This window comes from Scyliorhinus canicula, chromosome 15 (assembly GCF_902713615.1).
Source record: "Scyliorhinus canicula chromosome 15, sScyCan1.1, whole genome shotgun sequence".
Classification (NCBI taxonomy): Eukaryota; Metazoa; Chordata; class Chondrichthyes; order Carcharhiniformes; family Scyliorhinidae; genus Scyliorhinus; species Scyliorhinus canicula.
This window is the reverse complement of record NC_052160.1, coordinates 20,214,669-20,229,396: the sequence shown is the minus strand read 5'-3', so window position 1 is coordinate 20,229,396 and position 14,728 is coordinate 20,214,669. Positions and strand designations below refer to the sequence as shown.

At 44.6% G+C, this 14,728-nt stretch overlaps 1 protein-coding gene across 2 annotated transcripts in view; it reads right to left on the bottom strand.

Annotated features, from left to right (window-relative positions):
* Positions 1–14,728, bottom strand: part of pkd1a (polycystic kidney disease 1a) — a 203,514-nt gene that overhangs the window by 105,458 nt on the left and 83,328 nt on the right. For both annotated transcript variants that reach the window (XM_038819565.1, XM_038819566.1), the window contains 8 exons: positions 11,638–11,816; positions 9,830–10,474; positions 8,824–8,998; positions 6,844–7,064; positions 6,183–6,298; positions 2,669–2,819; positions 1,912–2,168; positions 359–1,099 (listed from right to left, as the gene is read on the bottom strand). In XM_038819565.1, coding sequence (XP_038675493.1) covers positions 359–1,099; positions 1,912–2,168; positions 2,669–2,819; positions 6,183–6,298; positions 6,844–7,064; positions 8,824–8,998; positions 9,830–10,474; positions 11,638–11,816 — 2,485 coding nt within the window. The remainder of the gene's footprint in view (positions 1–358; positions 1,100–1,911; positions 2,169–2,668; positions 2,820–6,182; positions 6,299–6,843; positions 7,065–8,823; positions 8,999–9,829; positions 10,475–11,637; positions 11,817–14,728) is intronic.

Sequence of the window (14,728 nt, the reverse complement as noted above, 5' to 3'; positions counted from 1 at the left end):
CTATGATTCGATGATAAAACCCCGACACCATTTCTACCGGGAAAGACTTTTAACCCATCCATTACCACATGGACCAGAGATTAAAGATTAGCATTGCTGAACTGCTTGCATTAACAAAGTTCCCCAATCTTGACAATTTACACTTTGGCAACCTGCCCTGACGTTGGAAGACGACCATGGCAATGAGGGGTTAAGATCTGCTGCTCTGACGATGACTGGTAATCTCAGTACTTCACCATTGTGCGTTAAAATAATCAATACTGTCGATAAATGTGGCTGGACTTTTGATTTAAAATAATGTTTGAAAAGAGCTACAGGTTAAAGAAGGACTCCGCTAAAAGTATAAAACATATCTTACCACCAGAGAGTTGGACAACACCCGAACGCTTGGGTCAGGCAATATCATCAGTCCTTCGATTGAATCTTCAGCTTTCACTGTAACTGTCTTGTTGACAGAGCTAACCTTGTTCTTTGCGGTGATGACGATACTTGTTAGATTGCAATCTTTGAAAGCCAGCGGGATACGCGAGAAACAGGTATTATTATCCTTTTCGCAGTTGGAGGACAGCTCCGAGGGGCACGTTGCCTCACAGCTGAAATTCTGGTTGCTCCCGGACCAGCTTGTTGATGTCCTGTCAGATGATTTAACCTTAACGATGATGATAGCTTCATTCTTCGGCACATAGATCACGCCATTTTGTTTGGGCGGGTAAATAACACTGAGGTCGGTAATTGATGCCACAACCTGAACCGTGCAGGATGCATTGCTGGAGAATGGTTTGTTTTCCACCGTTGCTTGGTAGGTATAAACGCCTGGTGATTGCTGCCCGTCACGAAGCAATGGACTACTTGCAATAGTTTCTTGCCTGTGAGTGTAGAGCACACGCAAGTTGCACACAGTGCCATCTGTCCAGTTGCTATCAGTCAGGTTTTCCCAAAGATTCCTGCTCCCACTGGGATAGATTATACTGAAGTAACTCTGTTGCCAGGGTGACGAATCATTCTGTTGGCACTGTAAGAAGCTTCCGGGCTTGCCATCGTGTTGAATGGCTATGATGTCATTGGACTGCACTTCAATCCTTTCATTCGTCAGCAGTAGCTTAACATGGAGAAAAATTACAAACTTATTTTTCCAATAGCCTGCTAATATTTAGCCATTAAGTTCTGCGGAAGGAAACATGCTGGCATTGGTAATGATGGTTAGACAGTAGTCATGATCTAACTGGTAGCTTGGAATTTGAGGATGAGCAGAAAAGTTAACAAAACTCACATAAGACTCAGAACTAGCAGGACTGAAGTTGGGACGGGAAGGGGTGGCCGGGATGTGATTTTCGACATCACCTTGAGTCAGTGGCGAGCCTGTGCTTGCTTGCCCATTGGTGCCAAGCCAGCTTGAGGGTGGGTACTATGGACAGAGTGCCGGTTAAGTGAGAATGTGGGGGAAACTGGCCAGTCGCCAACTTCAGCTGGTTGGCAGACCCAATTTGAGGGGGCCGAGGAGAGGGTGCAGTATTCAAACAGGCCGGTGACAGGGTGCCGTTGCTTTTGAAGGAGTGAGAGGGGGGAGGGATGCCAAGGAGAATTAACCCCTGCTCCTCCTGAGCCTTCGAACCCTCCTCCAAAAGAGTGACATTTCCCAAGCTGTTTTGTAAATGGCCTCAGCGGTCTCATTAAGGATGGTTGGGACAGGTTATCCATTCACATCTGGAAATGGAAATCTCTTCAGGGTGGCAGTTTTGCACATTTAAGCAGTCACACCTTTGATTTAGGTAAGCAGGCTGTTTGCCCATCGACAGACCCAGCCGATTCGCTGCCTTAAGATGATGTTAAAAACTGACTGGAGTCTAGGCTACAAACAGAAATGGAAAAGACACCAAATGCAACAATAACGAAAGGGAAAGATGCTCTTACTACATAATGCGTTGAGCTCTTGGCTGGCACCGTGCAGGAAACCTCCGTCACAAGATCATAACTTGGATGGTTTCTACTGAAGTGTGGCGGGAGTAAATTCGGACACCTAACAAAGACATCAGTGCCGCAGGGTCTTCTGAGCGGCAAGCACGTTTCAGCCAAGCTGCACCATTTGGTATCATTGGCGCAGCCATGGGTGGTGTTGCTGCGAGTTTGAGGTAAGCAAAAAGCAAATGACGAGCACGTTTCTTCATCATCTGGAAGGAAAAATTGCCCAATGGTTTTGAAAGGATATATACTTTTGGAAAGTTTCTCCAACACAATTTCAAAGAAAAGATATACATTTTCAGTTGATATTTTGTTAACATTTCTAATACAATCATGTGCATATAATTTTGCGTGGAATATAAATGTATGCATGTGGACTCACTATGTAACTTTTTATATATGTGTGTGAAGCTCAGCATTACAGGAAGTGGCTGAGGCAAATAGGATGATTGCTTTCAAAAGGAAATTAGACGAGTGCAAGAGAGAAAAAGGGGATAGAAAGATTTGCTGATGTAATGGGAGGAAACGCATGTGGATGTGCTGGATGTAAAATGCATTTATATAATTGTTGTCCACTTGAACTAAGAATTTGAGGTCTCTCCACAAATTTATTTGGAGACTATGCACTTTTCTGATTATTTACATGAAAAGGAATGAGGTTGGCAAGTGTTGCTTTCTGAAGCAGTGACTCCCATTGTTAAGCTGTTACCTGGTGTCACAAGGTGCATGCTGTTTTCAGTACATCTTGGTCGGTAGATCTGAAATATCACCCGGACAGTGTGGTTCAGATTTTGTGTGGCCAATTCAACCACTGACACGAAACCTTTATGATTGAACCAAAGGCCTGGGAAGACCATGAGCTACGAGACCAAAGTATAAACAAAAAGATTAGCAACTGGAGGAGGCGAAACATATTCACCTCCCTTCTCCCGTTTCTAACGAAAAATTGCATTTACCTGCAGTAAATTCTCGACAAACTATCAATAGCTTACTGGGGGAACATTTGCTATTTTTGACAAGCCAATGACAGCACACATTACTGTCAAGCAGGTATATCATCTAGTAACAGAGTAATTTATCAGCCATGGCTTAGTGCGGGCATGCTTAGCTTTAAGTCTTGTGGTTGCAAACTACAAACTGGGGCTTGAGCGTGCAATCCAAGTTGATAACGGTGTACAAAGGGGTTGCTGCGCTGTTGGAGTTACTGACCAGAATTCTCCGGCCATTGAGGTTCTCTTTTCCCGCTGGCAGCGCACCCCCACCCCCGGGTTTCCTGGCGGCATGGGTGGTGGCATCAATGGGAAATCCCATTGACAAGTTGCAGGAACAGAGAATCGCCAAGCCACCGAACAACACGTGGCTGGGGGGCTGGAGAATCCAGCCCACAGCCATTTGAATAGATGCTAAACTGAGGCACCGTCTGCCCTCTTAGTTGGGCATAAAATATCTCATGACACTATTTTAAAGAAGAATAAGGGAGTTCTCCCTGGTGCCTCAACCGGTATTGCTAAAATGGATTACCTGATCGTTTATCACATTGCAGTCCATGGGATCTTACCAAACTCAAATTGTCAACCCCCATTCCCTACACTACAACAGATAATGCACGTCGCATGTACTTAGATCATAGATCATAGAATTTACAGTGCAGAAGGAGGCCATTCGGCCCATCGAGTCTGCACCGGCTCTTGGAAAGAGCGCCCTACCCAAGGTCAACACCTCCCCCTATCCCAATAACCCAGTAACCCCACCCAACACTAAGGGCAATTTTGGACACAAAGGCAATTTATCATGGCCAATCCACCTAACCTGCACATCTTTGGACTGTGGGAGGAAACCGGAGCACCCGGAGGAAACCCACGCACACACGGGGAGGATGTGCAGACTCCGCACAGACAGTGACCCAAGCCGGAATTGAACCTGGGACCCTGGAGCTGTGAAGCCATTGTGCTATCCACAATGCTACCGTGCTGATGCGCTGTTACTTAGGATGTCCCGAGCACACGAAAGGTGCTATATAAATGCAGGCTACTTCTTTCTTTCTAAAACCCCCTCTAAGCTGCCCCATAATTACAGGGGTAATCTTCACCCTTACCACCTATCACCTAGGGTGTGCTATCTTGGTGGAGTCGATTGCCAGGTAACTTTAGCTGGCTTCTATGGGATGAAAAGCTACATTAGGCAGGCAAAACAAGGTTAATGCTTTGGTGGATAAATTGAAAACTACCCTGACATCTCAGCCTCAGCCTCGGGCATGTATGGGAATTGCACTGCAGTAACATCTCAATTGCCCCTGAGCACTACCCCTATTTCACTTATCATGGCATTATTCATTTCCCACAACATCCTATGTGAGCGTCTGTGAGGCTGCTGTGTAAAGGGCCATTGTGCAGTGTGAGACCAGGAACTGTACAGAGACTATCAAAACCTATTTCTCTCTTAAAGTAATGAAAAAATGTCTGAATTCCCTCAAGCAACACCCAATAAAAATAATCTGTTCATTACCTTATGTCGGAATCTGCTATGTGACTGAACTTCAAAAATATTTCATGAGCCATATAATGTCCTGTGATCCGCTCCACAGAAATGCAATATTTTTCCTTCTTTCCACATTATGCAAGGAAAATTCAGCTTTCAAAATCTGCCAACTGTTGCAGGGTGTTGGATACTGTTCGGTGGGTCTTAATGAAGCCTTTGCAGTCTTAAGTAGGTTAACTTTATGTACTTATTGACGACAAGGACTATAGAGATATATGGAATAAAGGGTTCAAACTAGGAGCTGGCTCCATGCTGGCTTGTGCACACGTCTCTGTCCAACACTAGATTCACCCTGAGGTGTGCATCATGTGATCTCGGACTGTAAGCTTGTTCTTGACTGGGTATAGTAAACGCAACTATGTCAAAGCACCTGAAGAGTGACCGATGTAGATAACTTGAACCTAATTGTTCTTTTTGTAATTACCATTTTGAAACGTCTGTAGTGTTCTACTTATTGAATTGAAGCGCCTCGGAATGCATTTTGATCTTTATAGAAAATGTGAACACCATTGCACTTTCCAGTGATGACAACTTGAAATGTTTGTCATTTTCCTTTTCGATATTTTATGAATAAAGTACATTTTTGCAAAAAAATAGTATTCTGTCACATCACTGTGTGGCAGTGCTGTACTCAGTCCCACATTAATCCTTTAAGTGCCAGACCCTATACTACACCAACCATAAAATGCGCACTTTGCAAACACACTCATGTCACCATCTCCTGACACATTCATAGATACATAGAAGATAGGAGCAGGAGGAGGCCTTTTGGCCCTTCAAGCCTGCTCCGCCATTCATCACGGTCATGGCTGATCATCCAACTCAATAGCCTAATCCTGCTTTCTCCCCATAGCCTTTGACCCATTCTCCCCAAGTGCTATATTCAGCCGCCTCTTGAATATATTCAAAGTTTTAGCATCAACTACTTCCTGTGGTAATGAATTCCATAGGCTCACCACTCTTTGTGTGAAGAAATATCTCCTTATCTCTGTCCGAAATGGTTTACCCTGAATCCTCAGACTGTGACCCTTGGTTCTGGACACACCCATCATTGGTAACATCTTCCCTGCATCTACCTTGTCTAGTCCTGTTAGAATTTTATAAGTCTCTATGAGATCCCCCCCCTCATTCTTCTGAACGCCAGCGAGAACAATCCCAACCTAGTCAATCTCTCCTCATATGACAGTCCTGCCATCCCTGGAATCAGTCTGGTAAACCTTTGCTGCACTCCCTCGAGAACAGTAACATCCTTCCTCAGGGAAGGAGACCAAAACTGCACACAATACTCCAAGTGTGGCCTCACCAAGGTCCTGTATAATTGCAGCAACACATCCCTGCTTCTATACTCGAAACCTCTCGCAATGAACACAGTAAGAAGTCTTACAACACCAGGTTAAAGTCCAACAGGTTTGTTTCAAACATGAGCTTTCGGAGCACTGCTCCTTCCTCAGGTGAATGGAGAGGTATGAGAGGTATATACCTCTCCATTCACCTGAGGAAGGAGCAGTGCTCCGAAAGCTCGTGTTTGAAACAAACCTGTTGGACTTTAACCTGGTGTTGTAAGACTTCTTACTGTGCCCACCCCAGTCCAACGCCGGCATCTCCACATCTCGCAATGAAGGCCAATGAAATCCTTTAGAAACTGACCCTTTATCAAAATGTGACAGAGATATATAATCACTAACCTCCACCAGTCCTGTAGGTGTCAGCGCACTGTTGTTCACGGTGATATTCTTCACAGGTAAATGGGTACTAAATGCCGGAGATCCCAACAAATAGTAATCGGCACCCGGTATCTTTTCTGCTTTGTAAAAAAACAAAATGCTTGTCAAAGAAAAGTTTGTAAATGGTTGCAAAATGACTGCAAAACAAAGCATTTTTTAATTCAAAAATGAGTCATTGTCCAAAGATATTTCTCCTCATTATAAATTATTGAATTATTTTGTGAGTCTTAAATGCGGTGATAGTTACACTGAACGTGTTGTACCTTCTACTTATTGTGAACTTGTCATGATGTATTTGATAATAAACCTTGCATGGAGAATAGTGATGAGAAGAAATCTTCCCACCCTGTAGCCAAGTTAAACTGTAACCCTGCTTTAATGGTGCTGAATTAGCTGATCTCACCCATGGCAACCAAGCGGAGTGCTCCTGACTCGGGTATGAAAACATGGCACCCAAGAAACCGTGCCCAAATATGGCACCACAAAGGAATGGGGGAAGGGTGGAAAAAGATTAGGAAGAAAAAGTCATCGCCATTGCATTCTGAAGAAGCAAGATGGAGCCCTGGACTGGTACTTGGTTAAGAATAATGTTTAATTTAACGTGGTAATTTTATTCACAAACCTCCAGCTCTGTATTCACAAACAAAACTTCTTCTCATGGTACAGAGGTCTGTCTTCCATTCTCCTGCAAGGTTTTCGCCCATAAGCACGCAGGTATTACTGAGTAGCATATTTGGTTGCCCAGGCAACCAGTCCTGAAAGTTTTCGAGGGTAGACCTGTCCACCCACTGCAGTGTTCCAGCACCAGCAGTATCACTGAGACCTATCCACACAGGATGCTCGCTGCAATAAAAAAAAACCAAGATTGGAGCAATCATAAAAGGGTTACAAAATAAAACAGCGGGAAGGCCTCTTTGGAATGTGATTCAAGTGATAGGGAATAACCCACCGGGAAAGCAATGCAAGTGGAATGTCAGCAATTAAACCTCTGCAGAGAGTTGGCCAGGCCAAACTCACAGACTCCGATTATCATACAGCTTTTCCCCCAGAAAAGAAAAGGCTGAGGGGATAGCTTGACTTGAGCTATTTAAGATAATCAAAGGGTTTGATCGGGGAGTTGCAGAGAAAACATTTCCACTCATGTTGCAGCCCAAAGCCAGAAGTAACACATAAATGTCAGGAAGCCAGGAACAAATCAGAGAATTCAGGAGAGAACAAATCAGAGAATTCAGGAGAAACCTTTCTGCCCAGAGATTAATGAGAATATGGAATCTGTTATCACAAGGGGCAGCAGGGTAGCATGGTGGTTAGCATAAATGCTTCACAGCTCCAGGGTCCCAGGTTCGATTCCCGGCTGGGTCACTGTCTGTGTGGAGTCTGCACGTCCTCCCCCTGTGTGCGTGGGTTTCCTCCGGGTGCTCCGGTTTCCTCCCACAGTCCAAAGATGTGCGGGTTAGGTGGATTGGCCATGCTAAATTGCCCGTAGTGTCCTAATAAAAGTAAGGTTAAGGGGGGGGGGGTTGTTGGGTTACGGGTATAGGGTGGATACGTGGGTTTGAGTAGGGTGATCATGGCTCGGCACAACATTGAGGGCCGAAGGGCCTGTTCTGTGCTGTACTGTTCTATGTTCTATGTTCTAAGGAGTAATTCTGGAAAATACATGGATGCATTTGAGGATGACGCCAGACAAATATTTGAGGGAGGCAGGAATGGACGATTATGGAGATACAGTTAAATGAAGAAGGATAGATGGAAGCTCATGTGGAGCATAAACGCTGAAATACACCAGTGGAATGGCCTATATCTGTGCCACAGACCCAATGTAACTGGAGGTAAGAGCAGGGTCACACTGCACACAGTTAGATACCTTACTACGTGACATAGAAAGAAAGACGTTGCTTTTTGGGTGGGTGGGGGTTGATCAAGTGGTTAATGGGGAGTCAGATGTTAACAAAAACGCACTTCTCATTTTAGTTTTGACCCTCAATGGGAGGTCCAGTACGATAAAAGTGGAATGTGCATTTTAGGTGTAATCCATGGAATGAAGTGTTAAAGCTTAACTGCAGTCTTCAAGAATGTCACACTTATAATGACAATGACAAGTTACTATTGGTACATATTTCACTGAGCTTGTGACGCACTTGTTGCTATTCATATTACTGAACAGAAAGCTCCAAACATTCAGTGGTCTTTGAATAAAATAGTGATTATCATTCATACATAGGCTTGTTCTTTGACCCTAAATGCATCACCTACATATGTTGTGCTGACTAAATGGACTTCTTGTTTGCTCCTCTGGGCATCAGCAACAACTTGCATTTCCTTAGCCTCTTTAATGTGGTAAGATATCCCAAGGGGCGTCACAAGAACGATTATCAAACAAATCGAGCCCAAAGAGGAAAGTTGACAAAAAGATTAGCTAAAAAATTACGTGGAGGCTGAGAGGTTTAGGGAAAGAATTCCAGAGTTTCAGACCGAGAGCTGAAGGCACAGTTGTAAATGTTTATTCAGAGTGATTCACTCACAGGAGAAAACCCCAAAGTGACGGAGTGCATGAGACACATCTGACACCAAGCCGAATGCATTTTTAAATTTCGCTTACCATCCTGTAATGTTTGCTATAAAATTCTGAATTTCTCGACTCCTTATAATTGCCAGGTCACCATCGCTGTGAGATTGACAGAAGTGACGCGCCATTTGCCACGTGGAACTATTAGTTACCAGCCTATAGCAGTGATTGTTGTTCTGATGTCCACCTAATGGACAAAATGGAGCCTCTGTGGAAAATGACAAGTATGAAACACAAATTAGCAACATTCCTACATGAAGATGCTGACCTAACAAGAATAGAAAATCGCTAAGTTAGCTCAATTAACTAGATGACTCGACTACAATGTAGAATAATGCTAACAGAGTGAGCTCAATCCCTTTGCTAGTTGAGGTAGTTCTTGGGGCCTACCTCCTCACCTTGTCCCATAGAAATATCACGTCATAAGCCATGATTAGCAGCCCTTGGACAAGGATGTGACATAGAGAGACAGAATCACTAATGAAGAATTGTATGACTTGAATCAAGGTGCTCGATACTATGGTTTGTCCTTAAGTGGAGAGGGAAAACCAGGCCAACATCTTACTAGAGCACAGGAACAGGAGGAGGCCATTCTGCCCTCAAACGTATTAGGTCATGGCCAATCTATACCTCAATTCCATTGGCCTGTGTTTGCGTCATATCCCTTGGTACTCTTAGGTGTGTGTGTGTGTGTGTGGGGGGGGGGGGGGGGGGGGGGGCTGGAGTGGGGGGGGGGGGGGTTGGGGGGGCTGTGGGTAATGTTGAGGGAGGAGAATTCTAATCCCCCACCCAGCCCATGTTAAAATGTGTGACCTAATTTCAGTTCTAAATGTCGTATTTCTAACATTAAGATTATGTCACCTTGTTCCAAAGGAAAAGGGAGGAACATTCAAAAAGATACAGCTGTGATTGTCTACACTACCAATATGAAGAGGGCTACTTCGGTAAAATAAGGACAACCACAGGCTTTGCACCATATCCAGCAGGAGTCAACACCTTCTGAAAGGGAATTTGTTAATCAGTAGGTCTTTTCACTCACCTTTTATTGTGTCATCATTAGATGCTGCAACACTCCACGATGCTGTAACACTGTTGCTGTTCCAGTTATAGATCCTAACGTCAATGCTTTTGTTCGTCTGCACTGCAGGAGGACAATCCACCTCCAGGCTTCCAGGGGGCATTGAGACATTTATTTCCACGTGCAGTGAGGTAGGCTTGCTGCCTACGGAGAATGCGACGCTGACCAGGTATGTCCCTGGGAGACCGTATTTGTGGAACACGACACGGCTGGTAGTGTTTAGAGGTGGAGACAGGTCTCCAAAATCCCACTGGAAAGTGCTAACGTTAACTAAAGGTTTAACAGTCAACCGTGCGGCTTCAAAAAGGCTAAAAGTGCGTAGATCAGCAAAGTTCGCAACTGTAACTTCGAATGCTTGTCCTATAATAGTGCAACCACAGACCTGAATACACTCTCTATCTGTATCCCCTAGCATACATAAAGAATCTGAATCTGGTTCACGTTCCGAGCCACATAGGCAATGACTCTCATTGTCCAAGGCCGCAAATAATTCACCCTCAGTAAAACAGAATGCTATGCAGCCTTCCCTGCTGGAGATCCATTTTGCCGCCAATGTTAAATTTACTATGGACTGTCTGTCAGGTGAGCAGGCTGCAAACTCAGACCCTGGAAAAAAAAAGATAATGGGAAATTCTAGTGTGAAGCCCATCCAGCACATTGTGAATATATCCAAACCCAAAATGCAAAACACATCAAAAATCATTCATACATAGAATACACTCGGCAATTGTGAGGAGAGGGTGGAGAAACCGGAGATGTTCTCCTGAGAATCATAAATACTTTAGCAGGGAGGGAGGCCCTTTGGCCCATTGTACCAATGTCTGCTATCAAGGAACCATCCAGTCTAATCCTACCTTTAAGCTTTTCTTTGGGAGCCTTGTGGGTTATGACAATTCAAGTACCTTTTAAGTGTCCAGAGGGTTTCTGGCTTGCCCACCCTTTCAGGTAATGAGTTCCAGATCCTCACTGCCCTCTGGATGCCGAGAAACCCCTGTAAAATCTCCAAACTTTTCCCCTAAATCTATTCCCCCTTGTTTCAGACCCCTCAATCAAGAAGAATAGGGTCATCACCTCCACTCTATCTTGGTCCCTTGTAGTTTTTGCACTTCAATTAGGTCCTCACAGCCTCAGGGCAAGCCCCATTATTGCCTGCTTTTTGTAGCAACTCATTCACTTTAAAGAGATTGTAAGTGCAGGTTTAAAGGCTCCCTGTTTTTGTCTTACTGCTTTGTCCCTTTGTCCTTACCTTTTATAGTATCATCCTTCGCAAATCGCAGCTCACAGGCCCGAGCTTTCAATTTGTTTATGGCACTGGTTATAGAGACAAGACAATCATTGACCCCCTCCCCTTCTGTCAAGTCTCCCTCAATCAGTAATCTCACAGACCCAGTCCCAAATTTTGAGCTCGCAGTTTCCTTGTTGGCCTCCAGTCACTTGACAGACTTCAATGCTTTTTGGTCTAACCCACAAGATAATAACTGATCAGATTTTTAAAAATATATATATTTTTAATTTTGAGTACCCAATTCATTTTTTCCAATTAAGGGGCAATTTAGCGTGTTCAATCCACCTACTTTGCACATCTTTGGGTTGTGGGGGCGAAACCCACGCACACACGGGGAGAATGTGCAAACTCCACACGGACAGTGACCCATAGCCGGGATCGAACCTGGGACCTCGGCGCCGTGAGACTGCAGTGCTAACCACTGCGCCGCCGTAATGCCATAACTGATCAACTTTAACCTGTTGTTATAGTGACTGATACTCACCGTAGAAAAGGCTTGAAAAATTAACACTTAACACAGACACGTCTTTCAGCTTTGAAGGTTTGGCACACTTTATGAATTCACTATCGACGATGATCACACCATTTGCTTCCTCCTCACTCATCCACGTTGGTAACCAGGAAAGGTTACAGTCACAAACAAGCTCATTAAAACTCAAGTTTCTGAAATATTGAAGCAGTAAGAATTGATATTATTGATTGACTTGATTTGGGAAAAGCAAAAATCAGGTAACAGCTTCTTTTGAGTTATTAAAGTCATGACCAGTTCACCCCTTAAATGCCACTCGTAATGCTTTATGTGGCATAATGGCAAAGATATGCGTAAGTGAGACAGTTGTACGATGGTTGTGTTATGGGGGCCGGTTTAGCTCAGTTGGCTGGACAGTTGGTTTAAGATGCAGACCAAGGCCAATAGTGTGGGTTCATTTCCTGTATCGGTTGAGGTTATTTATGAAGGCCCCACCTTCTCATCCTAGCCCCTTGCCTAAGGTATGGTGACCAGCTCAAAGGGGTGATACCTCAAAGTGTCACCTGGGACTATGGTGACTTTACTTACTACAGAAGTAAGCACTTACTACAGAGGTAAGCAGTCAGCCAATGGGATTTCCTATTGTGGCCACCCCACGCCATTGGGAAACATGCGGGCGTCGGTACACTGCTGGTGGAGCGCAGGACCCCACTAACTGAGAATTCCACCCAATGACTTTGGAAATATAATTATTTGTCCAACATAATACACCTTTGTGTGTATATTGGATTGTGTGTATAAGGTTAGATAATGAAGGATTGGGAGGAAGCTCATGTGGTGAATTAACACTGGCATGGAGAAGGTGGGCTGAATGGCCTGATTCTGTACTTTACAGTCAAGGCAATTCTGTGTAATGTCTTTGCATTTAATATTCGGCATTCAACGAAGAATGAGGCCTTGTGGTGCAGTGGGTCTTGCCTTTAAGCCAGGAGCTCTGGGTTTAAATCCAACTACAGGGCTTGACGTCCAAAGAAGATGTGCTTATAATGTGGTCAAATAGTTGAATGCCAAACTGCGAATACTTCCAACACACGCCCCTGGCAAGGTCATAAGAGCGGGAGAGCTTCCTGCTCAGTCATGTGTTGAGAGCCTCTCATCACTAACCATAGCCCCAGACTTCAACATGCGTGTAAAGGGTGCACAGTGCCACATCAGACTCCCTGAGTAAATTGTAACCATATAAGGGAAACTGTGGACTTGCATTCACTGAGGCTTGATGGCAAGATTGCTTTTACTTGGAACAGCTCACCACTGTGGTTAGCTACCTTCTTTACCAACCTCCCATGACGAGATCTTAACATCAGCTTCCTGAAACAACAGACTACAGGCCTGGTTTTCCCCTGAGGACATCGGTCCTGATGCTGTTTATCTTGGCATTGAGGAATTCTCCTCACTGTAAATACAGATGAAGGATTTGTTTTAGCGACAGCACACTGCTGATTCCGTACTTCCTTTTCCCATTTTTCAGAGGGGGCCTTTACAGCGTGGATGGGGAGTCCTGAGAACAGGGTTCGTTCGCCTTCTTGAACATTACTTCTGGAATGTTGAGACTAAGGCAGCTCGGAGTGGTTTCTGTCGTGTTAGGTACACTGGTCTAACACTGGCTGCAACTGGATGCAGTTTAGATCAGAAAGATACTCCAGACCTTGAAGTTAGTTCAATCAGGTTTATTGAACTAATAGCACAGTTCTCTGTGAGCTCGACTCTCTGATAACTTAAGTGCGGTTACTCTGTCTGACTGAACCAGACTAGCTCTTAGCCACGTCGTGGAGGTGTGAGAGTGTAACAACACCCTTGACTGACTCTCTAGATGTTTATTAGTGGAAAGAGGTGGAGTGTGAGTGCCTCGTATTTTTTATAGTCAGATCCCACCCCTGAGTGTCCTGCCTGCTTATTGGTGATGTCCTGTTCTCTATGTCCATTAGCTGCTTGGCTGTATATCATTATGTGTGGGTGTGTGCCTGCATATCATGACAGTTTCCTATGCTAATGCATATTGAATCTTCTGATATCCGCAGGGAAAACATCCTCCTCAAAGTATACCATCGGTTAACAGTTAACAAAGCACTGTCACAGGACCTAAAAACAAACCCACACACTCGCCTAATCCTATAGTTCCCGCTGTAACATTCCAGGCCCGACAAACTGACAACAGCCCCAACGCTCGACAGCGTACCTCCCGGTTAACTGCAAACATCACCAACTTGGTAACTGATCCGAGTGGAGTCCCAGATTTCAATCACAGAATTGTCATGGTGCAGAAAGAGGCCATTTGGCCCATCGCGTCTGCACCGGCTCTCCAAACGTGTGTCGTGACTGAGTGCCTTTGCCCTGCCATTTCCCCCTACCCCTGCACATTGTTTCTATTCAAGTAATCATCTAATGCCCTCCTGACTGCCCTCCAGGAAAACTCTGGACAACGCACAACTGCTTGAGAGCGGGGCAGAGGAAGATGTGGCCTTTGGCTCCACACGTGGGACATGAGGAATGGCTCAAATTGTGACTGTGGGCCACCCGAGTCAGACCGCCGGCCATACACTGAACTCCTGCCCTGACCAAACCACTTCTGATGGCAGCGCAACTATTCACACTGCGTCAGCTGAAGCAAATCGTTAATCTCAACATCTGTTTCCCCAGCTGTACAAAACCACTATTAGTGCAATCTATGTTTGACAAGTGCAAAAGGGTGTGGGAGGGCAAAGAGTGAGAAATCCAACCATCTGATGTCGGCTGTATTAACTCTAGCTTTGTGGGAAAATTAAGTCCATTAAGTGAATCCCAATCCTATTTTTTCCATGATGCACCAGCTCAGAATTTGCACATATGGAGCAAACTTTGCTCAAAGAAAGGAAACTAATTGCATATTCAATAATGTTTCATAATACGGTCCTAACTAAATTTAGGTTTGAAAGGAACAGCAATTCTCGATTTTTTTTCTCACAGCTTCCAGACGGAGTCTGAACTTGGCGCATTTTTTCCCCTCGTATAATTGTCCCCTGCCTCACATCCTGTCATTTTCTCTCTTTTTTTCCCCATGAGGTGAAGT